Source organism: Diabrotica virgifera, chromosome 9, assembly GCF_917563875.1.
Source record: "Diabrotica virgifera virgifera chromosome 9, PGI_DIABVI_V3a".
NCBI classification, from domain to species: domain Eukaryota; kingdom Metazoa; phylum Arthropoda; class Insecta; order Coleoptera; family Chrysomelidae; genus Diabrotica; species Diabrotica virgifera.
Window position 1 is genome coordinate 6,489,313 of NC_065451.1, and position 27,074 is coordinate 6,516,386.

Below are 27,074 nucleotides of genomic sequence, written 5' to 3' on the forward strand. Positions count from 1 at the left end.
GATATAAATATACTACTACGTAAAAGTTTTTAGAGTTAAAAAGACCAGCCAATCACTAACTATTTTGAAAAACAAGCGGTAGAATTTAGGAAAGGTGTTAAACTTCAAACTTGATTTTCTCAAAAGTACCAAAAATGCACTTATATCCCTTGGCTTCTACACGCCTTATATCTTTCAAGGGTTGTCTACGGTTAGTGTCGTTTTCGGTTCGTCAGCCAGGTCTTCCATTTTTCATGATCTTCCCAGCAGGGCCGGCGATAACGGGCCTGCAAGGGATGCATTGCAGGCGGGCGCCCCTGTCTGGGGGGCGCCAAAATTAGCTTCTTTTTCTGCTGCTTTTATGTAAAATACTAAAATAGAACAATTCATTTTTTAAATGTGGTTTAAATTCATCATAATATCCTAATCTGTGTTTGTTAGTTTTGCATATCACATAATATACAAAAATATGCAATGCGGCATAGAATTCTTACCATGTAGTAATGTAATTTATTGGTCAAAGATATCATATTTCAACCAAACAACTTTGCTCTTACTGAGAATGCTTTGTTTATGTTCTTCAAATTTCTTGCAAATTGTTAGTTTTGTATCAGCAGTTATGAGAGGAAATGAATGATTTCTAATTTCTAGTAAAACAAACAAAATTGTAATACTATTTTCTTGCCGCCTGCGCCTGTCTAATTATTTAAGTATTATGTACCTATTAATAGGTATCAAGTTAAGTATTAATCCCATAAAAACATAACATTTAAAATAAACATTTTACATAAAATTTAGTTTAGAGCTCTTTAGATTTAGTATTATTTCATGTGATTATAATACAGAATAAGTTGTACTCTGCAGGTAAAAAATCTAGCATTCAATTAATATAAAATTATATTTAAGTACTACTCAGTACTATTATTAACTTACGGTTAAGTTATTATTTTTATTTAGTTAAATAAAAATGGATTCAAAAAAATTATCTGGGGCACAAATCGAAAAATAAAAGCTGAAAAAGAAGAAATGACACAAAAAACAATCTTAGTTCTCTTAGCCAATTTCTTAAAAAAGTTAAAGTAAAGTTGTTTTGTCAGATGAGGGGTCCAATAAAACTGTAACCGACCTTTATTTACCGGGGACATTTGCGGATAGCGGGACACCGACTTAAATCGGTGCCTCGCTGCCCGGAACACACATTTTTAGGACACAAGTCCAAAATCAAGTCAATAATAGGGAGAAAAGCTCTTCTAGCTACACCTAAAATCAGGTGGTTTAACCACATAAAGTAATACAGAGGATGTGTTCCATTACCCAGTGCATCCAAGGTAACGTTCAGTATAAAGCCTACTAAGGGTAAAATCATGCCGAAGATACATGGATGAGCGCGGTGTAGGTCGCGATCGCGGTCGCTACATCGATATCAAAACAAACCTTCATTCTCTTATAAGATCGCATATACCAAGGATGTGTCACCCGTTCACCCTCGCGACCTTGTATCGCGGTTTAAAGCGATGTCGATGCCAAAACAGGATACGGAAAGTATCTTCGGTAAAGGTAAAAACATGCAGAAGATACATAGATGAGCTCGGTGTAGGTCGCGATCGCGGTAAAGGTTTACATCGATGACTGGCAAAACATACCGAAGATACTTTCCGTATCCTGTTTTGACATCGACATCGCTGTAAACCGCGATGCAAGGTCGCGAGGGTGAATGGTTGACACATCCTTGGTATGTGCGATCTCATAAGAAAATGAAGGTTTGTTTTGATATCGATGTAGCGACCGCAATCGCGACCTACACCGCGCTCATTCATGTATCTTCGGCATGTTTTTACCCTTATTCGTTATGTACTGCGATGGGGAGGGGTAGTGGTACAGCTTGGGGGGTCAGATAGATACAGGGTCAGGTTACGCATTGTGACCTGTTTGATCTTCTGACATGTGGTTCTCACTGTTCCATTTGAACACACATAATATTCCCGAGGCTGGGGTTGTACGAGTATCTGTGTGTATGTGTGTGGGTTGGGGGCGCCTGTGCTAGTTTTGCAGGCGGGCACCTTATACCCTAGCGTCGGCACTGCTCCCCAGTCTTCGTCTTTGTAATCCTTTCTTTGACATGGCTTCGTCGACTTAATTTTGCATGATCTCGGTCGTCCTCTCCATCGTGTTTGTCTTGGGCTCCATTCTGCAGCCTTGTTTATTCGAGTATTTTCTGCTCTACGTACGTGGATCTACCATTTTAGTTTTGCTTTCATCTATATACTGCAGGGCATCTTTCTTCACTTTCATCTTTCTCCGTATCTCTTCATTTGATATCCTGTCTCTTTTGGTCAGGCCACAGCATCTTCTCCAGTATTCCATTTCCGTCGTCAAAATGCATTCAAGTCTTTTGTGATTCTCATTGCATCTATCAATATGTGTTCTTGTTATCTTCAAACATAGAGGAATTTGATCGACTCTATCAATTATATATTTCTGACCTGTGAGAATATTTTTAATCATCCTTTTTTTATTTTTGGAGAGCTTTCGTGATTTACTCTTATACACCTATAGCGCTACGCTTTAATTACTATTTTTGCTAATTTTATTTTCTTAAATTTTAATTATTTTTTCTCAAAAACGAGACAACATTAGTCATTTAAAATTCACATGTAAATACAAACCAGATGTTAAGAGAGACATGGTTTTACGAAACTTAATGTATCCTTCACCATCTGTTTTTCGTTTGCGCGGTTTAACAAACTGCACCCCCATAAATTAATTACCATATCAGACAATTATGTCAACAACTCACTTAATGCATTCGAAATTGTTTTCTTAAAACTGCAAAAGTATACGCCAGACCTAAGTGATTTATTGCCCATCTGGTCAGATGGTAAAACAAAAACATATTAGCGTCTGTGGTTTCTTTTCAGCCACTCAGTCAGTCGGTCACAACACCCGAGAGACATCGGCCGCGCGCTGGGCCTTTAACAATAACAAACCCTCTTACGCGATGTATAAGCAAAACACTGTTTGTTACCCAAATAAATAAATATATTACTGTTCGTTGTCATACTTATTTTTTTATTAATTCCGTCAACATCACCATCGGAATACACCTAATGAAAAATAAAGCGTAACATAAAATATTTTAGAACAGTACTTACGAAAGCATTCATATTAGAAGCAGAAGGTTGAGCACCAGTAGTTTCTTGGCCAGAAGCAACCCTGTTTCTCAAAATGTTGTGGATATCCAAGATGAATTTTCTATCGGTATCTGTCAACAGAATAGGTCGATAGTTTGGACCGCAAGTTGGTCCTGCACCGCAGTTCTAAAAGAATATATTTTTTAATAAAAATGGTTGTCTAACATACAATATTCTTATGGATTACCGAAAGAAACTCTTAACAATTTTTAATTAAACTATAATTGCTCAACATGATTGGAGACATGAATGCAAAAGTCGGAAAAGAGGAAGCAGGTATAAGGTAAATATACAGTGCGTCCATAAAGTAACGCATAAATTCATTATTTCGTAAACCGGCGATATTAAGGAAAAATCCCGAAACAGGTCGATTTTTATTTTTAAATTCCGATTTTTTGGCATATATATCATACTAGTGACGTCATCTATATGGGCATGATGACGTAATCGATGTTTTTTAAATGAGAATAGGGGTCATGTGATAGCTCATTTGAAAGGGTATTCAATTCTCTATTCACTAATATAAACATTAACATATATTTATTTATACAAGGTGTTCAAAAAACATTTTTTATTTAAAATAATTGAGACAAAAAGAAGAATGTATGTAATTTATTTAATTCAAAATACATTTTACTGTTGTCAGAAAACAGGAAATAAATGTTTATTTGACAAATAAATTTTGTTTTTCGCTTAAATTCAATGTTAGCTGCCACCCACGGTTCTTAGACATTACTACGGTTGCCTAAATCGACTAACCAATGAACATTAAGGGTGAGATTACGTCACGAGAGTTTACTGTCATTTGAATCGTAATATGATTTTTTTCGAATCCTGAGAAAACCAAGTATTTTAGAAAAATTTAAACGCAGGATGCAAGATTACATTATTACCGAGGGCGGAAAGCCCCCTAGAATAAACAAGCAGATTCTATTGAATGAAATATTTGAAATTAAATATCACACTTCTCTTTTATTTTCAGCCCTGTAACTTATTAAAATAAACATTATAGAAGTTTTCAGGGACTTTCAGCCCTCGGTAATAATGTAGTCTTTCATTCTGAGTTTAAATTTTTCAAAAATATTTATTAGTTTTCTCAGGATTCGAAAAAAATTAATACAATTAAAACACATTGAGAATTTTGACATGCGTCAAAATTTTGCATTAACTCAATGTAAAATTCCGAACTGTTGAATTCCAGCTTCCCTAATAATTATTGTAGGTACATCAAAAGACATTAGAAACTGTTTGTAGAGGATTGAAATCTGTATTGGAAATAACTGTTAAAATTGGTCTACGTAATTAAACATATTCCAAAATTTTGTAAAAATGTAATACATTTTAGTTTTCAGCCCAAACTTAGGCCACACACAATGCAATAATGTTCACATTTTTGAACTGTCAATATTTTTATTTTATCATCTATTGTTTAAAAACAATACAGTTGATAAGATACCCTCAGTTGCAGAGAAAGGATTAATAATAAAGATTTTTCTATTCAGTCAATGGTGTGAGCACTGTTAGTTAAATAGTAACGTGTGGGTGTGACTTTACTTTTACACGCATACCTATTGTGGCAAATGTATCATATTTTTCAAAATTTTGGAATGCATTTAAATCGTAGAACAATTTTAACTTTTGATTTTAATACAGATTTTAATTCTCTACAAGTATTCTCTCATGACTTTTGATGTAAAATAATTAGGGAAGCAGGAATTCAACAATTCAGAATTTTACATTGAGTTTCCTATGGCCCTTTTTACGATTCACCACCCGGTATAAGATAAAATGTGTACTATTTGTCTAATTATTTCATAATAACACAAATAATACACATATATACACAATAACACACACATTCAATGATCGAAAATCATTTAAAAATATGGGAATGTAAACTCTTGTGACGTAAAGTCAAAAATATAAGTCTCCCCACCACCGTCGGACAAGACAACCGTAATAAAGTCTAATAACCGTGGCTGCCACCCACCTGTATCTTGGCAGTTTGAACATTTCGTTTAAACGAAAATTTTTTTGCTCAATTAGAAATCCAATGAAATCAATTAATTTGTGGTCATCTGATTGAATACAACCAATAAAACCAACATTATACTGAAAACAGATCCCATGGGCTGTTTTCACTCAATCATGTAGCTATGGATACCTACATTTCGTTTCATTTCGATTTTGACATTTCAAATATTCAATATTTCAAAATGTCACGATTTGGTTGTAATACTGATGAGAATATTAATGAAATTATCGAATCAAATATACCAAAGAATACTGTTTACTCAATATAATTAACTCAATAAAACCGTACTTGAACATTGACGAAGAACATCATAATAAAATTATTAACAGCATGCGTAGTGGAAATACATCTTCATCAGTTATAGAAACTAACATGTCTGGATCTTCATTAAATTTTTCTAATTGTTCCTTTGTTAATTGCACATTTAAATAAATTGTTTCTGCTCTGTATTTTTTTTTCATAACCAGCAAAAAATTTTCTATCCGAATAACCCTCGAACATTGATAAATACTCAAAAATTTTTTAACAACTTTCTCAAGCTTGCTGCTTACAGGCAACAGACCTCCGCCTACGGCGTCGGTCTGTTTCCAAGCAACAAGCTTTCGAAATCTGTTATAAAAATTTTTCGAACAATTATCAATGTCCTTGGGTTATCACTACTGAAAATCAATGTTTATTTGTCAAATAAAATTTTTCTCTCTACTGACAGTAGTAAAATGCATTTTGAAATAAAATAAATTACATATATTCTTGTTTTTGTCTCACTTATTTTAATTAAAAAAATGTTTTTTGAACATCCTGTATAAATAATTATGTTAATATTTATATTATTTAATATAGAAGTGAATACCCTTTCAAATGAGCTATCCTATTGTGTATATATATTGTGTATATAAATGAGCTATAGGAACATGACCCCTGTTCCTATTTAAAAAATCATCGATTACGTCATCACGCCCAGATGGATGACGTCACTAGTATGATATATATGCCAAACAATCGTAATTTAAAAATAAAAATCGACCTGTTTCGGGATTTTTGCTACAGAGAACAAAATGAAACAAGCTAACACAAGTTTTGGCCATAGACATTCATAAGGTAACATAGACTTCCCCCGATGAAAAAGTAAAAAAATTAGATAAATAGAACATGTCCTAACAGAAAACAAAAGTACCATGCGAACAGCGGTCATATGCTAGTAATAGCTAAATTCAAACAAGAATTACCAATAATTCGAAAAACTGTTAGAGAAAAATAATGGCAGAAACAGCGGAACAGGAGTGTATAGGAACAGTACATGTAAAAAGACGTAAAATATTGTAGGAATCCTTTGGAAAGAAGAAACAGGATAAAAATGCAAAGAGGCAGAGAAAATATCCAATACGATCGATAACTACGTAGCTAAGAATTGAAGTTAAAAACATTTTCAGAAAGAAGAAAAGAGAACAGCTAGAAAAGTAATTGAAAAGCATAGTAGAGGCCTACATAAACAAAGAGGTAAAAAATTGCTACCAAGAAGTTAATAAATTCAGAGAAACTAAAAAGAATAATCCAACAGAGTTTGTGAAGAAATGAAGATAAACAAACACATGGTCGTCTCAAAACAAGAACGACGTCGAATAAGGCAAAACATTACTATGTCGATTCGCTAATCTGAGACACATCTCTTTACACCAGGGGTCGGCAACCTGCGGCCCGCGGGCCGCATGCGGCCCTTTGCAACTTTTTGTGCGGCCCGTCAAAGCACTAATACACTTTTTGGAAAAATCAACAAATTTATGAAAAATAATAAATTAAAGACAGAAACACAACAGACGATTAAGCACAGAAGTTGCATGTAGAAAAAGAATAAGACAAGACATCACGGACAACAACACCAAACAAATCGAAAATATTATAGAGAAAAACAAGAGTTTGAAAGTGTTAAAAACTCTAAATAAGTAGTAAAGACCGACAACAAATACACCAGATAAAAGATAAAAATGGAATCACTAAAACGACAAAAATAAGAATAAAAAATATGGTTGAAGATTACTATGTATACGTATACAGAATTATACCTACTCATTCAGCGTAGCAAAACCAGAAAACCATGGTATGGAAATATTAAATGTAGGATCTGAAATACATACATACCACCAAAATTACTAACGGTGAAGTTATAAATGTCTTAAAACAGATGAAAAATGAATATACAGAGTGGTTTTATGTATGGAACGCCTCAATTATCTTAGAAACGGCTTGCACGATTTTTATAAATTTTGGTGTGTAAAGGTCTTGTGATACGGTTGATATTATGGTGGTATTTACATTGTTGTCAGATCTTCCGTTTTTCTGAAAATCTAATGAACTTTTCTTATTTTAAATGGGATACCTTGTATATTTTTTGCGTTTTGAAGTATTTAAAAAAGACTAATTATTTTTTATGTAATATTCCCTATACCTGAAAAAGGCCCAAACTGCGTATAATAAGGTTTGAACTTGAATTTAGCTTGTAATTACAAAAGTAATATTTTTTACTTGGGATTTTTAGCCTTGATAACCGTCATTTTTCGTTTTTTCGATATAAAATTGTTTATACCTATTCAAAAATGATAAAATTTAGAAAAAAATTACAAGTGACCTTTTTTATTTAAAATGATCCAAAGAACCTAAAATAATGTCTGGTCGGGCCGAGAAAATAAATTTTTATAATTTGTTTTAAATTTTTTGTTAAATAAATATAGCAATAACGACGAAATTAGGTATAGGGAATATTACATAAAAATAATCAGCATTTTTAAGGACTTCAAAACGCAAAAAATATACAGGGTGTCCCAGTTCAAATAAGAAAGTTCATTAGATTTTCAGAAAAACGGAAGATCCGAAAACAATGTAAATACCACCATAATATCGGCCGTATCACAAGACCCTTATATACCAAAATTTATAAAAATCGTGCAAGCCGTTTCCGGGATAATTGAGGCGTTACATACGTAAAACTCACTCTGTATAGATTAAGAAAAACACAGGTCAATCGAATAAGCTATGTTACGAGTATCTCTGAAAAAACATATACGAAAATAAGGACATATGAAGCAGGACGAAGGTGGAGGATGTAATTGGAAGAATTGCGCAAATGAAATGAAACTAGGTAGGACACGTGACATGACAAAACAACGAAATGTGGACAAGAAACATTATACATCTAATTATTAACCGGAGACCAGACGAGCAAGCCTTAGTAGTGCAAGACCACAACAACGATGGCTAGACGATATCAAAGCACAACTGGGGAGTAACTGGCACTAAATAACACGAAACAGAGAGAAGTGAAAAACTCATTGGAGGCCTTTATCCATGAGTGGATGCAAACAAACTGAAGAAGAAGAAGACTATTTAAGTTATACTTATTTGAATATGCGGCCCGCATAAAAGGTTTTATTTTGAACATGGTCGCCATCGGAAAACGGTTGCCGACCCCTGCTTTACACTACAATCACAATAAAGATACAATAGAAATAAACAAGCACGATGAGCACTCCCAAATCATGAATTGGGAGTGCTCCTCGAACATTCAACGTGTCTTGGTTTGCTTCTATATAGTGCATTTTTATTGTGATTTTAGTGTAGAGAGTTGTGTCTCAGATTAGCGAATCGACATATATAAACGATCATCATTAAGAATGGTTAAAGAATTTATCCATGCTATCCATGATAGCATGAATGGATAGCATGAAAGAACTAATGAATGATATCATAAATAGAGCAGAATTACCCAAGGACTGGAAGAAAGACATTATACTACCGATACACAAAAAAGGAGACAAGAGAAACTGTAATAATTACCGAGGTATCACCATATCAAGTATCCCTGGGAAGGTATTCGCAAGAATAATAGAGACAAGAATAAAAACCCAAATAGAAACAACTATGGAAGACACACAGTGTGTTTGACAAAGGACGTATGGAAGACACTAAAAGAAAGGGGAGTCGACAGACACATAATAGAAGTAATAAAGGATATGTACAAAAATAATACAAATACAATAAGAACCAATAACGAGGAATCCAGAGAATTTACTACAAGTCAAGGCGTCAAACAGGGATGCGTGCTGAGTCCACTGCTATTCTCAGTGGTTCTGGATGAAGCGATAAAGAAAGCCAAGAGAAGAATGAGAAAACTAACATTAGGATACTGGCAAATGAAACGGACTCAACTATCGGAGCTACTATTCGCAGACGACATGGTATTGATAGCAGAAAACAGAGAAGATCCACAGAGCAATCCTGAAATCCTAGAAGAAGAACTATCAAACATAAATATGAAAATTAATACAGAGAAAACAAAAAAAATGATAATTTCAAATACTAAGAAGACACACGCAATAGAACTAGACGGGAAACAACTAGAGCAAGTGGAATATTTTAAATACCTAGGAGTAATAATCGAAGCAAATGGTAAACAAGACATGGAAATAAACGAGAGAATGGGACGAACAGGAAGCTTATTTAACGCTATGAAAACAACATTTTTGGGGAAAAAAGAGATACCGGAGAAAGTAAAAACGGCAATCGTTAAATCAGTAGTTAGACCAACAATCATGTATAGCAGCGAGACATGGACATTGACGGGGAGACAAAAATCCAGAGTCAATGCTATGGAAATGAGGTTCCTGAGGAAAATAGCAAACAGAAAAAGAACAGACAAAATACGAAACGAAACAATTAGACAAAACCTAAAACTGGAACCAATCAATGAAAAAATAGTGGAGGGACAACTTAGATGGTTCGGGCACGTGTGTAGAATGTCAAACGAGAGGCTTACAAAACGAGTGTTCGAAACGAGAGTGCAGGTGAAAAACAAAAGAGGAAGACCAAGAGTTATGTGGGTAGATGAAATCAGGAAAGAAGTCGAGAAGAAGGGATTGACATTGGAAAGTGCAAGAAACCTAACGCAAGATCGGAAAGCATGGAGACTACAATGCCAAACTCAACTCCACCAGCCTTACACCTAAAGGTAGAAAGGCTTAGGACTAAGTAAGTAAGTAAAGAATTTAAATATCTAGGGGCAACAATCACAAATGACAACAAAATAGAGCGAGAAGTTGAATATTGACGCGAATAATGGCAGGAAACAAATCTTTCTTTGCAATGCAACATCTAATGAAGTCAAAACTTCTTTCACGAGGTGCAAAACTCCAGATATATACAAGACCATAATACGACCAGCAGTCGCGTATGAAAGCCAAACATGGACGCTAACAAAAAGAGAGGCAAATAAATTGCTGGTGTGGGAACGTAAAATCATTCGAATGATATTTGGCCCTTGCACAGACAGCGTGACAAACGAATGGAGGCGCAGATACAATAACAAGCTAGAGTCTATTTGGAAAGGAAAATCTAGTCAGATATATAAAGGCCAATAGACTCAAATGGGCAGGGCATGTGATACGCAGTAACGACAATCGCCTTATAAACAATGTGTTCTGGGAAAGGCCAGATGGAAGAAGGTCTGTAGGACGGCCTAGAAAAAGGTGGAAAGATGCAGTTAAAGAAGATCTAGAGAAAATGAGAGTGAGACAATGGAAATTAGTGGCACAGGACCGACAAACATGGACAGCAATAGTAAACGCAGCACAGACTCACGAAGAGTTTAACGCCATTGATAATGATGGAGTTGGTCTTCGCCTTTCACCATAGCACCACTACTGGCGAAGCGTCCATGTAACCACTGTTACCATTGGTAACAGTTAAAAATCTTGCAAATAAATATTTTATGACGATGAATAATTCGATTTATCTATATATTTACCAATAGAAATATATTATTATATTATGTGTTAATAGTACCTAATTCAGTAAATAGCCAACTACTCGTAGACACACGAAAATATTGGCGAGTTTATGTGACTCAGTTGCACATTATTATATTCTGTTACCAGTTACAGGGAATTATTAACATTCATTGCCACAAAAGATCAAAAATTTTGCCAACATCTAGAAACATCATCTGTTTTTTCGAGAGTTTGATATTAAGGTGATACAGTAGCGATCAACAGGTAGCCAAAACGCGTTCCAAGATTGCGGCTGTAATTTTGAATATTTTTTCGAGATATTTGGCACACGTTTTCGTAATATAATAAAGAATGGCGGTACAGAGCCCAATTTGAAAAATATATTATTATGTAGAAATTACTCTGTAATTAAATACAATATTAAAAAAACGAGCCTGTACCGCCATTAAGAAGAACAAAAAAATACACTTTCTTCAAATAAACTTTTTTATCCGATGCCTAGATTTTGTGTCATTTTGGAACTACTAATGAAATAAAACATTTTAGTAGTTCCAAAATGACACAAAATCTAGGCATCGGATAAAAAAGTTTATTTGAAGAAAGTGTATTTTTTTGTTCTTCTTAATGGCGGTACAGGCTCGTTTTTTTAATATTGTATTTAATTACAGAGTAATTTCTACATATTAATATATTTTTCAAATTGGGCTCTGTACCGCCATTCTCTATTATATTACGAATACGTGTGCCAAATATCTCGAAAAAATATTCAAAATTACAGCCGCAATCTTGGAACGCGTTTTAGCTACCTGTTGATCGCTACTGTTTCCTCTTAATTTATCTACTTTTATTTTAATTGAGTATTTATTTAATTAATTATTGAATTGACGCAAATCATACATAAACAATTAATAAAAATTCTCAGGGTGCCTTTTTGTCATAAAAATTAACTATAATTATCTTAGGTTATACTTATCCTTTCTCGTGGCTTCAGTATCTCTTAGTTGATCCTTATCGGGATAAAATAGGAAAAGGAAATAAATAGATAAAATCATAAATAAGCACATACAAATACCTTTATTATCAAAAGCAATGCCCTGAAAATTTATCAATTAAATCCTGTGGGCATAATTGTCCAAATGAAACTTTTACCATATAATTAATCTAATTTAAACAAATATTTATCGCTTTGTTCCTGATACCATTTGTAAAATAAACTAAACAAAACAAATTTAGGTATTTGCAAAACTACTTATACTTCCTATTAAATTATTGAAATGTTGGAACCTTAATTCATATGCTTTTACGCAAATATTTTAACTTCTGATTATAAAGAACATCTATCACATAAGTTATTGACTGACCTTTTTGATTCACACACAATGATGTCTCCTTTTGACCCAAACAGCTCTTCCTTGTTGATTATGTTAGCCTACCAATCAAAGCCCTCTCCGTTCTCAGCATCAATCCAGCAGCATACCAGCAACTATTTCTCCAAAACACAAGCCAGGCCGCTTTTGATCAGTACTCGTTTAATAAACTCCAAAACTCTCTCCTCTCTTTCTCTCAATAATCTCCTGAGACCCAAGTATCTTTTTTTACTTGGTGTCACAAATAATTTTAATAACTATAGTTCTTGTAACTTACTCTCTTGGACTTTACAGAATCAAAGAGGTATTTCTTCTCAATTTGATTTGTCTCTCGTTCCACTTTTCAGCTACTCTCCACTATCAAACAACCACTAGTACTTGCTTCTGCACTATACGCGAAAACTTTCGACTGCCTTTCTCGGATACCGACCACACAATAATCTTTCTTTTCCAAACTGTCTGAACATTCAAAACCTCTCTTTCCCCCTTCCAAATTGCCAAGCCAATCAGAAACATTTCTCTTTTCCATTAGAAAAAACAGGCATTCTTTCAAACAATACTTCTACTCAAACTAATCAGTTTTCGGAAATTATACAAAATTCTTGTGTGTAAACAAACAGACTTAAAATTCCAAATCTCTCTAGGTACCTTTATTTTTCTAAAAACTAATAATTAAAATTACCTGTGGATTTTACCTTTCCCGTAACAAACAATCTTCTTAAAATTATAATCCGAAATAAATTGTCTTTCACTTCACTTATTTACAAATGTCTTTAATTCTTCAGGGAAAAACTCATTAAGGAGAAACCCACTGCGTAAAAGCTACCTTCTAATAACTAGTTACAAATCAATATACAGGGTGTTTCAAATTTATGTGCCCGCAATAAATTAAAAAAAATACATTTTTATTCTATCTTGATTGATAAATTGATACACAATAATACATTTAGCCATATCTTCATTTTTTTAAATAAAATTTTTTGCATATGGTTTTGGTAACACTTTAGAAAAAGTCACGCTTCGCCACTGAGCACCACGTGCAATTTAAATGGGAATGTGTATATCCCGTTAATAATTTTAATTCCTCTAACATCGACTCGATTACATTAAATTAAATAGGTACTTAAATAATGTGATTTAATGCTCTTTTGACTAGTGGCTAACTAGTCTAGTCTTGACTAATAAAATTTCTGTGGCTAGTTCCAATTACCGATGTACTTAGACGTTCGCACTGATGATGGTCTGATATGATCAAAAACGTTTTGTGATGTTTTTTACCAATCCATTTGGATAATTTAAAAAAAATTAATAAAACTTTAATATACCATTTTACATTGGAAATGTAGTGGAGCAGCAATGACAGAACAATTAGGCCCGGCGCAAATTGAACCTGAGCCAGACACAACCTGCGCCGGCGAGACGGGTGACCGTGCATTTATTTTTTTAGCGTGCCGCATATTGAACACAACGTAATCCAACCGTTCGCTATCGACGTGGCGAATAGAGACGGGCAAAATCAGTGCGGACATGTAACGGTTACTTTTGATACCGTTTCTCAGTGGTACTGAGTACAAATACTGATTACAAAATACTGATGTATCTGATCCTTGTACTGAATTAAGTAGGCAACGTAAAATCGGTATTTCCTTACTTGTAACTAGTCACGTTTTAAAAATATCTTACACGTCCCTAGTAGTCGTAGCGGTATGACATAATTGACATAAATGACACATTTCTGCACATAATACCTACATATTTAAAATAATCTCTCCCCTACTGCTCGGTGATAACTCATATTCCTCAATTTACTGCTCGGATCACAATCATTTACAATTACTGCAGGATCGCAATCATTTTCAATTAGTGCAGGTCATAATAATTCATAATCTCTCCTCTACTGATCGGTCATAAAAAATAACACTATCTGCATATTTCGTTTTTAATTTTTAAGCATAAAAATGTAATATGTAATAAACAAAAATGTATTATGCCGACAAGTTGAATAATTTTTCACCTTATTTTTCTAATAATGTGTTTTTGTAAATGCATAACTTTGATTATTAATTTCGTATGGCCGCTTATTTAGTCTACCAAAAGTTATCAGAATTTAATGACAAAGACAACGCAGTTTTCACTCGGGGTGTTGACTATGCTAATATTTTTATTTATCATAATAAATTGTACTTAGGTACCCTTCGTATTCATTTTAGATAGGTCTATCTCGCAAACAAAAACAAGTAAAAATAAACATCTGGCGGTGAGTCACGCATCCCACGGCCCAAGAAAACTGTACGCCGATGACAAACGTTCCCAAGCGAGACCTGCGAACGGATACACTGATAGTAGGATGCGCAGAACTGTCTACGCAGTTAGCCGGTGCAGGTTGTGTCTCGCTTAGGTTCAATTTGCGCCGGGCCCTAACAACATTAATTAACAAAATCATAAAACACAATAAAATACCGGAAGAATAGAGAACGAGCGAACTAATTCTACTATTCAAAAAAGAAGATAAAAAGCAGCCAGAAAACTACAGAGGTATCAACGTGTTAAATACTACCCTAAAACTTACAACTAAAATGAAGAGCTCAAGAATAAAAGGATGAGGGTCCATTATTTGTCAGTATGGAGATAATACTAATTTATTGTACTTTATCCCATGTAAAATGTTGTATGGTATCTAACTAAGCAATAAAGATGACGGTGTACAAGCCATTCAGCTTTGAAAAATAGGTCTTCTAGGCTAAAAGAATGAAGGTGCTACAAACGCAGGCTAAAAGGATGACAGTCCGCCTACTTCAGATTTCTGACCACAGAGATCTCTGCTATTAGAGTTGTTTGTTGCCCAGAGGTTTGTAAACGTATATACCTGTGTTTATAGCTTTCTGTTATTTTGGTGTAGATTGATGTTATTACATTTTTGAAGTCGTGTGCTGTTTAAAATGTCTGACAACGAATATTCTGCAGCAATGCAGCTGCTTCTTTTTACCTAAGAAAAGTGCTACGCTTGAAGCACAAAAAGACAAAACAAAAGAAGCGATTGCAATGGATTTCCAAAAGAATCTGCCTGTCCCAAATATTAGTACTAACGATGTGTATTATCGTAGGCAACTATCATTTTACATGTTCAACATACATAAATTTTCAGACTCAGAATCTTTTTTATACCTATGCTGAAATCTATGGCAAGAAAGGAGGAGATGAGGTTTGTTCCTTGCTTTGGGATTTTATTTTTAATCACCTTGACTTGCAAGTAAAAGAGCTTAAAATTTTCTGCGATTCATGCGCAGGTCAGAACAAAAATTACGCCGTTGTCCGTATGCTTCACTACATTGTACACTACACTAAGAGACGATAAAATAAAAAAATTTTTTCCAATCAGAGGCCACTCGTACCTCGAGTGTGACAGGAACATGGGCTTAGTCAATCAAAAATCTGTAGTTGAAACCCCTTCGGAGTGGAACCAAATTATTGAACACTCCAGATCCAAACCAACACCATTTAGAGTTATTTCTTGCGAGAACCAGGAAATGTGTAAGTCATGGACTAAGTTTCTTTCTCCTTTGTATAAAAAAAGTTGTCCTTTCAAAACACGACCTGTACGGCAACTAAGCATCGTTTCTCATCACCCTCGAATGATGTTACATCGTCAAACTCTTAATGGCCTAAATGAAGAAAGTGTTCTTACTAAGCCTAAGAGGAAACAAATTTCACTACCTGAAGGCTGTTTTCACCTACCAGAGCTAGCATATTGCGGACTTTTACTTTTAAATAAAGCAAAATTCGATGATATTCAACATTTGAAAAAATTTTGCTCTGTAAAATTTCAAGCATATTATTCAAGCACTGCCACATGCTTAAAGCGTTTATTTTTCATTGTATATTATCTATAACTATTTGCAATATAAACTATTTGTATAAAATTTGTATATAAAATTTCAAGCATATTATTCAAGCACTGCCACATGCTTAAAGCGTTTATTTTTCATTGTATATTATCTATAACTATTTGCAATATAAACTATTTGTAATATAGACTACTTTATCTGTATTTTTAGTCTCATTTTAAGACACGTTAATGGACCCTCATCCATTTAGCTTGAGATTTCATGACATCAAAAGATAAATAAATTTATATTTATAGTAATTTGTAAATTGATAACACAAAAACTTAACCTATACGTTCCCTGTAAGTTATTGAATGATTTAGTAACCAAAATAAAGTGCCCTTTCTGTTAATTATTTTTATATCTAGTTTTAAAACTTAAAAACTTAATATCTCAAAACTTGTCTTTTTGGACCCTCATCCTTTTATTCTTGAGCTCTTCAAATCTTACAAAACGTAATGAATCAGAGGATAAGTTTAGCAGATGAACAACAGGGTTTTCGTACTGGAAGATGGTGTACAGATGCAATATTCGTCATAAAGCAAATTACTGAGAAATCACTAGAGTATAATAGACCAGCTTTTCTATGTCTGATTGACTTAAATTGACAGAGTAAGACTCAAAGATGTGATCCATCTTCTGTATAATAGAGAAGTTCCTCTATATATCATAAAATCTATTGAGAACATCTACCAAAACAACAAAATGGACGTCAAAATAGATGGACAACTTACAGAACCTATAGATATAGGCAGCGAAATAAGACAGGGAGACTCATTGAGTCCTATGCTTTTCAATTTAATCATGGATGAAATCATCAAAAACGTCAACAAAGGAAGAGGATATAGAATGGGAAACAAAGAAGTAAAAATACTCTGCTACGCAGACGAGGCAATATTGATAGCCCAAGATGAAGATAATCTGCAAAGATTATTCCACAGATTTAACATAAGAGCAAAAGAATTCAATATGACAATTTCATCTCAGAAAACCAAAACCAAACAACCAAAACAATAGTAATCAGTAAAGAACCAATCAGATGCAAAATAGAAATTGATGGTATCAGTATTGAACAAGTAATGGAAGTAAAATACCTTGGAATTACATTGTCAAGTCACGGAGACCTAGACAAAGAAGTGAGAAATCAAGCAAAAAGATTGGCAGGATGCCTTAATAACACTATATGGCGAAACCGACATATTAACACTGAGATGAAGTCAAGAATTTATAAAGCCAGTGTAAGACCAATAATGACATATGCATCAGAAACAAGACCCGATACAGCCACAACACAAAGACTACTGGAAACGGCAGAGATGAGAGTACTGAGAAGAATTACAGGAAATACACTGAGAGATCGAAAGTGGAGCGAAGATATTAGAGGACAATGTAACGTACAGTGTATAAACGAATGGACACTAAATAGAAAAAAAGAATGGAACAACCACATAACCAGAATGGGGGAGACACGTGTGGTCAAAATAGCACGAGATAAATCACCAATCGGCAGAAGAAGTATCGGCCGACCGCGCAAAAGATGGAGTGACAACTCAATCCGCCAATGAACAAGCAGAATTGCTTATAAAGAGGAAGAAGAAGAAGAAGAAGAAGAAGAAGAAGAAGAAGAAGAAGACATTGGAAGTCTGTTACTTTAATAATAAGTTTTTATAACTACGGTACATTTTCTGTTGAACATCTACAATAATTGTCTAAATGGTGACAACCTGCCTGAAGATTGGAAAAACCATATTTATTATTTATTTACGGACCGAAGTCCATTAGTACATGATACAATTAAATTAAAATGTCACACAAATTAGAAAAATAAGATCTAGTAGGTACAAAATTGGTAAATACATAACAAACAATAATAAAGAATAAAATTACTTGCTCTCATTTAACAATTGAGAGCTAGAACATTTTGAAATTGACAAATACAACTTATCCTAGAACAAAGACAATAACAGTAGTTGACAAATCAGTCTTGAAATTAGAACATTAAGTTAAGTTAAGTATAAATGTAATTGTGTGGAAAACGCAGTAAAGTCGCTAATTTAATAGTTTTAGAGAGATAGGAACTTGAACCATAATTTGTGCGGTTAATGACCTCGTGGAAGATAAATATAAATAAAGATAATGTTATAAATATCTTTTTCTACGACCGTTTAATAACATGCTCATTATTCGCTATTTTTTCATAGATAATAGCACCCATTACTGTACCCGTGAGTAATAATTCATTACTCACGGGCTGAAGTTACTCACGGGTCATTCCTCACGGGTTGAAGTTAGATTCAAGTGGCGCATGCCACTTTTAATATTAATCGTATATAAACTGCAAATAAAATTACTTATACTTGTTTATTTAATACAATATTTATTGTAATTTATATCAATAATTAACTTCGAAAAATTTTTAAAGCAATTTTAACTGTAACAATGTCAGTATATTTTTTACGTTTATATCTTGTTTACTAAAAATTTTGACGTTTATTATTTAATTTAGTGACAGTGACATTAGTGCATTTTGTTTATGTTAATTGGAATTTATAACTAATATTGTGTTTGTTATTCAAGTTATATTGTGTTAAATATGTTATAACATATGTATAGTTATATTATTATATAATATATAGTAAAATGTAAATATACATTATAACTATACAGTGCGTCCATAAAATAACGCATAAATTTATTATTTCGTAAACCGGCGACTTTAAGGGAAAATCCCAAAACAGTTCGATTTTTATTTTTAATTTTCGACTTTTTGTCATATATACCATACTAGTGACGTCATCCATCTGGGCGTGATGACGTGATCGATTATTTTTTTAAATGAGAATAGGGGTCATGTGATAGCTCATTTGAAAGGGTACTCAATTCTCTATTTACTAATGTAAACATTAAGATAATTATTTATACAGGGTGTTCAAAAAAACATTTTTTAATTAAAATAATTGAGACAAAAAGAAGAATGTATGTAATTTATTTAATTCAAAATGCGTTTTACTACTGTCAGAAAACAGAAAAAAAATTATTTGACAAATAAACATTGATTTTCGCTTGAACGAAATGTTCAAACTGGCAAGAGGCAGGTGGGTGGCAGCTTTAACATTAAATTTAAGCGAAAACAATATTTATTTTTCAAATAAACATTTTTTTCCTGTTTTCTGACAACATTAAAACTTATTTTGAATTAGATTAATCACATACATTATTCTTTTTGTCTCAATTATTTTAATTAAAAAAATGTTTTTTTGAACACCTTGTATAAATCATTATGTTAATGTTTATATTAGAGAATAGAGAATTGAATACCCTTTCAAATGAGCTATCAGATGACCCCTATTCTCATAAAAAGTCATCGATTACGTCATCACGCCCAGATGGATGACGTCACTAGTATGATATAAATGCTAGAAAATCGGAAATTAAAAATAAAAATCGACCTGTTTCGGGATTTTGCTTTAAAATCGCCGGTTTACGAAATAATGAATTTATGCGTTACTTTATGGACGCACTGTATAAATGAAATACGTCCACCGACAACAGCCATTTCCTATTTATTAGATTCACTGACAGTAGTTACAAATTTAAGCTTATAATTTTTCGGAAACGAATAGAACTTATATTGACTATTTCTAGTTGTATTTTTACAATAAATAAGAATTTAGTAATAGTAGGTAACCAATTGTTCAGCCACGTACTAGGGGTAAATAGCATTTAGGTATTTTTGTAAATTATTATAATTTAAATCTCGAGTAGTTGATAATTAAATTTTTTACTAATTAAAATAAAAAAAGAGGTCGTAGAAAAAGTATAGCATTCCACTCGCATGTAATGGCTATTACTCACTCTGATGAATTACGACACTCGCCTACGGCTCGTGTCGCAAACTTCATCATCGTGAGTAATAGCAATCATTACATGCTCGTTGAATAATATACTATAAAGCCACACAAAAATCCACTTTTAGCCAGTAGTTTCAGACCAATAGTTTTATCCTCATGTGTGCTTAAAACATTAGAAATATTAATCAAGAATCGCCTGATTGGTCCTTAGAACATAACTGTTCATTCACCAACCATCAGACAGGTTTTAGAAAAGGTAGAGGCACTGCTGACAACTTGACCCTCCTTCATTCCACAATTGTGGAAGCCTTTGAATCCTCCCAATCGGTTCTGGCCATCTTTCTTGATATCAAAGCAGCATATGATAATGTCAATATATACAAACTTTATAGCAAACTAAAACTTCGAAATATTCCATCTGCAATAAATAATATTGTGTTCAAAATTTTACAGAACAGACTTTTATATTCAAGATCTAATGATGGTGACTTTTTGGGACCTTTCACGGCAACTAAGGGGCTACCTCAAGGTTCTCCCTTAAGTACCATTTTGTTTAATATATATATATATATATATATATATATATAGCAGAATTGTTTTGTATTATCAATAATGAAGTTAAAATATGTGGATATGCAGACTACTTGGTTTTGTATATTAAGGGATATGATATCCAAAGCATGGTAAGTAAAATAAACAAAGAATTGGAAAACACATTACACTGGCTTGCAGAACATGACTTGTCCTTGTCCAAAGACAAATGTGAAGCTGTATGGTTCACAAAAGTTAGGCGAAGAGATAATCTAACAGAAATCAAAATCAACAACACAACCATTCCTCTAAAAAATGAAGTGAAATTTCTAGGCATAATTTTTCATAAGCATCTATCATGGGACTTACATGTTGACAATATTATACTCAAGGCAAAGAAAAATATTAACATCCTACGTGCAATATGTAGAGTCTGGTGGGGAGCTGACCCACGAACACTCCTAATGGTTTTTAATGCCTTGATCAGATCTCACCTCGATTATGGTTCCTTCCTATTCAACCCAATATCACAAAAATGCAACAACAAACTCAATACAGTATTTTTTGAGGGACTTAAGATATGTTTGGGGTGCATGAAGTCTACACCAAATTTGGCAATCTTGGCAGAGTCTGCCCAAATGGACCTAGAACATAGAAGATTATTGTTAGCCTCTAAATTTTTAAGTAAAATCATCATTATTGAGAATCATCCCATAATCTTACTCCTAATTGAAATACGTAAAAGATTCATAAACAAACCTAATTTTTATACAAGGCATAATGTTCCAGACTTAGTTTCGGCATTAGAATATTTTTTTCCATATTTTAAAAAAATATACAAAAGCGCAAATTTTCCATGCTATGAATTAGACTATGATACACTAATGAATCCACTTCCAATTCTAAATTGTAATATCAAAAAATATGACCCGATGATTAAAGAAAAATTCCTTATGACTACTGAACAATATGGGAAAGACCATACCTTTATATATACTGATGCCTCAAAAAACAAAGAAAGGGTAGGTTTTGGGATATGCATCCCGAGTATTGAATATAATTTCTCCTCAAGGCTTCCTGGAGCTCTAAGCATAAGCAAGGCAGAGAATATAGCAATACATCAAGCGGTTGAAGTCGCAACTACAAAACATCTAAAGAAAGCTATAATATTTTCTGATTCGCTCAATGCAATAACCAATATTAAAACATGTAACATATCTGCTTCAGCAGATATAAGAGCCCTAAAAACAAAGAAACTTATATCTTCAGCCAATGAGAATGGCACAAAAATTCTCCTTTCCTGGATACCTGGACACTCTAATATATTTGGTAACACCCAGGCTGACATACTGGCAAAAATAGGAAGAGACCTGAATGTACCAATGGAAGTACAACTGGATTCCCAGGATGCCCTATCAGTCATCAGAGGAAAAATTATAAAAGAGTACCAAGAAAAATGGAAATCTTTAGTCCAGAAGAAGACTTCGCAATACAAAACAATTCAAGACTTCTTTCCCACAAAACCTTGGTATTCAAATTTTCCATATAGAAATAGAAGACACACTACCACCATCATTAGAACGCGCACAGGCCATTGTTTAACAAAACAACATCTGTATAAAATGAATATAAAAGATAATCCTTTTTGTGAATGTGGTCGCCTCGAGGATCTAAACCACATCTATTTTGAATGCCCGATTAATGTGATTCCTAACTTTGATATATACACAAAATTACCCGTGTTGAGCTGGCCCTCCCCCCACTTGCAAAAATTAAAAAACAAATAGCCCTGATTTATGAGCTATTTATGAGCTCTCATATTCCGCAAACTAAAAATTTTGAGCTCGTTCCACTGAGCAGGAATTTAATACCCTAGTGGGGGGGGCTGAGTCAGCCCCCCCACTACTTAAAAATAGGAATATTGAATCGGTTTTTGCGGCAGAATTACGAGCTATTTATGAGCTATTGAAATTATATAGTTTCGATTTTTGAGCTCATCCCCTTCACCCCCAAACAACCCTTTCATTGATTTAACTTAAGAGAAAGATGCTGAGAAAACTTAAAATATATCGTATTGCGGATATAATTCCTATAGCTTATATACTCTAAGAATAAACTATTAAATCAAGGGCATTTCGATTATTGAGCTACAACCCCTTCGCAAGAAAACCACCCTATCTTCCCGGCTTAAGAGAAAGTTGTACTTAAAATGCGTTAAACTAATTATTTGGCGACTACATATCATTTAATAATTTATAAGCTTCCAAATTACGCGCATTTAGATCAGTAAATTGCAATTTATTTTGTATAGTGCAGTCACTGAAGGTAAAAATCAACGATTACCTTCAAGTTCGGTGAACCTTCATCGATTTTCACGAAAATTGGTCAGTGGTTAGAGGATACGTCAAGAAACAAAGGTGACATGGTACCACCTTGCGCCTTTACCCTGAGGGTGGATACCGCCCCTTCTCGTGGGTGAAAATTATTTTATAAAAAATAACTGCACAAATCAATAAAAGAACAAATTAAAAGCAAAATTTATTATATAAAGTTAATAAAATAAGTCAATACTTTTTAAGTTATTAAAGATCAAAGATTTTAATTATTTGTGAAAAAAATGCATGTTTTGAAGAGGTTTTTTGTAAATCACTGAAAAATTGTAAGTTTTTACAAAAAAGTTAATAGTAGTTTAATTCGTATAGCTTATATTCTAAGAATAAACTCTTAAATCACGCACCTTTCGATTATATAGCTACAACCCCTTCGCAAGAAAACGACCCCATTTTCCCGGCTTAAGAGAGAGTTGTTCTTAAAATAATTTAAATTGATTATTTGGCGACTACATATCGTTTAATAATTTATTAGCTTGCAAAATATACGCATCTCAATTATTGAATTGCCATTTTCTTTCTATAGTGCAGTCAATGAAGGTAAAAATCAACTATTACCTTCGATTTCGGTAAATCTCCATTTATTTTCACGAATTGACAATAACAACTTGGGGTTTTAGCCTGGGGTATATGTCACCCCTTCTCGGGAGTGAAAATTACTTTATTAAAAATAACCCCACAAATCGAGAGAGGGACAAATTGTAAGCAAAATTTGCTATATAATGTGATTAAAATAAATCAATACTTTTTGAGTTATTAAAGATCAAATATTTTAATTTTTGGAAAGAAAATGCATGCTTTATAGCGATTTTTCATAAATGACTCAAAAACTGTAAGTTTTTACAAAAAAGTTTTCGTCACTAAAATTGAAGCTAATAAAAAATATAATAAATTGCTTACTTGAAAAACCTTTAATGTTAATTTAAAGTGAGTTATTGGTAATTAAATATATATTTTTTTCCGCGACTGTTCAAATCTAAGGGTTCAAGCTTAAATAACGGGAAAAAGATGCATTTTATACTTAGGTACTTAGGTACTAAATACTTGTCAAAGTACTTAGTAATACCCATCAAAAATAAGATCCAGAAAAAGTTGATAGTATCAAAATCCGCTCACCAATTTTCGTGAATAGGAATGGAGATTTACCGAAATCGAAGGTCATAGTTGATTTTTACCTTCAGTGACTGCACTATAGAAAGAAAATGGCAATTCAATAATTGAGATGCGTATATTTTGCGAGCTCATAAATTATTAAACAATATATAGTCGACAAATAATTAATTTAAATTATTTTAAGTACAACCCTCTCTAAGCCGGGAATATGGGATGGTTTTCTTGCGAAGGGGTTGTAGTTCAATAATCGAAAGGCGCGTGATTTTAGAGTTTATTCTTAGAATATAAGCTATACGAATTAAACTACTATTAACCTTTTTGTAAAAACTTACAGTTTTTCAGTGATTTACAAAAAAACCTCTTCAAAACATGCATTTTTTCACAAATAATTAAAATCTTTGATCTTTAATAACTTAAAAAGTATTGACTTATTTTATTAACTTTATATAATAAATTTTGCTTTTAATTTGTTCTTTTATTGATTTGTGCAGTTATTTTTTATAAAGTAATTTTCACCCCCGAGAAGGGGCGGTATCCACCCTCAGGGTAAAGGCGCAAGGTGGTACCATGTCACCTTTGTTTCTTGACGTATCCTTTAACCACTGACCAATTTTCGTGAAAATCGATGAAGGTTCACCGAAATTGAAGGTAATCGTTGATTTTTAGCTTCAGTGACTGCACTATACAAAATAAATTGCAATTTACTGATCTAAATGCGCGTAATTTGGAAGCTTATAAATTATTAAATGATATGTAGTCGCCAAATAATTAGTTTAACGCATTTTAAGTACAACTTTTCTCTTAAGTCGGGAAGATAGGGTGGTTTTCTTGCAAAGGGGTTGTAGCTCAATAATCGAAATGCCCTTGATTTAATAGTTTATTCTTAGAGTATATAAGCTATAGGAATTATATCCGCAATACGATATATTTTAAGTTTTCTCAGCATCTTTCTCTTAAGTTAAATCAATTAAAGGGTTGTTTGGGGGTGAAGGGGATGAGCTCAAAAATCGAAACTATATAATTTCAAGAGCTCATAAATAGCTCGTAATTCTGCCGCAAAAACCGATTCAATATTCCTATTTTTAAGCAGTGGGGGGGCTGACTCAGCCCCCCCCCCCACTAGGGTATTAAATTCCTGCTCAGTGGAACGAGCTCAAAATTTTTAGTTTGCGGAATATGAGAGCTCATAAATAGCTCATAAATCAGGGCTATTTGTTTTTTAATTTTTGCAAGTGGGGGGGCCAGCTCAACACGGGTCACAAAATTCATTTCCATGAACTTCAAAACACCGCTCTCTATATACAATATTCTAAGTTCCTTAACGGAAGAATCAGTCAATGTAATTATGCGTTTTCTTGCAATTAACCAAATAAGCTTATAAACTGCATTGCGTTTTCTAGCAATTAACAAAATAAGCTTACAAATTGCAAGGCTCATCTGGACGTGTTATGCAATAATGTCCTAACCCACACCTCGTACAAAATTGAGATTTTTAGTGAAACAGGTTCCATATGAGGTATACTGCAGTTAACAAAAATGTTTTAAGCTGATTGGCGCTCTCATAGACATCTAGGGGTAAACATAGTATCCCACAAATGCTATATGTGGCGAATGTATAAATAAGCAAAAGTGTTCTAACCCATCAGCAGGGATAGAGATCATTATTGAAAATGAATTATTATGAATTATTTGACTTGCAAAAAACCCACCCTCTTCCTAAACTACCCACTGGTATCGTTTACTACAAGAGGCAATTGAACTTCTATAATTTGGGAATTGCTATAGGAAGCACAGGAAAAGGGATGTTTAATGTATGGTTAGAGCATGAAGCTGGCCGAGGAACCCAGGAAGTCGGGTCTTGTCTCCGTAAGTATATAATTGAAAATGTTAAACCTCCAGTTGCTACATTAAAACAGAAGTATAAAATTGGTACTAATGTTAATGCACGTTTTGAAAAATCATCCCTCATTGGAAGTTATTCAATTAAAATTTTTATTGTCGGGTCATTCCTTTTTACCCAATGATTCCCATTTCGGAGACCCATTTTTCCCATTGAATGTGCATTAAAAACCAACGAAAGAATATACACAGATCAAGACTATATCAACGTTATGAAAGGCTGTAGAAACAGAAATAAATTTATTGTTAATAGAATGACAAAAGAGGATATGGTATCAGCGGTAAACTTAATAAACGCAGTTACAAACAGAAAGGTTGATATCAATAAACAAAATATTAGTTGGTTAAAAACACATGAAATTCTACTAAGAAAAGATCAACCAAAGACCTTGTTCATGAAATATAATATTAAAGCGGAAGAGTATATTGAAGTTAATATTGAAAAACATGCAAAAGGCCGCAAATTTAATATACTGGAATTATAGTCTAGTAAAATAAAATTACACTACATGTAAATCAAAATGTAAATTCGTACAGGTTGAAACAAATTTTATATCAAAGTTTAGGTGGGTACAAAAGATATTTTCAAGAAAGTATCCAAATCATACAAGGGGATCATTGTTTAAATAATTAAAAAGGGGTCATTTTTGCAAAAAACTTACTTTTTTAACTGCTGAGGTCATTCAATTACTAATAAAGGTCTATAGTAATATTTTCTGCAAAGTTGAGGGATAAATCTGTCACATAAGACTTACTAAATTAAATTTGACCCCCTATTTATTTAAATAATTATACATAAAACTTTAAAAACAAATTTGCAAAAAAATATTTTTAGCGTTTTAAATAAGCACTATAAAATATTTTATTTTACAGGAGAAGTGGCGCTATGTTATCAGTATTAATTAAAAAAAAATTGGTCCAAAAATATTTAATATTTTTTAAGATATGGAATTTGTTTATCAAATGTTACTCTATTTTCAATCACAAAAAACGCGGTTGTTGCCAAAGAAATATTCACCTGTACTAAATACTATTATTTTTATTCTTATGCATATTT

The 27,074-nt window shown here is 33.1% G+C and overlaps 1 protein-coding gene across 1 annotated transcript in view; it reads right to left on the reverse strand.

Annotated features, from left to right (window-relative positions):
* The window catches only part of LOC114326611 (venom allergen 3), a 54,123-nt gene that overhangs the window by 21,508 nt on the left and 5,541 nt on the right, over positions 1-27,074 (reverse strand). Inside the window, exon 2 of the mRNA XM_050662655.1 lies at positions 3,132-3,296. Within this exon, the coding sequence (XP_050518612.1) occupies positions 3,132-3,296 (165 nt within the window). The remainder of the gene's footprint in view (positions 1-3,131; positions 3,297-27,074) is intronic.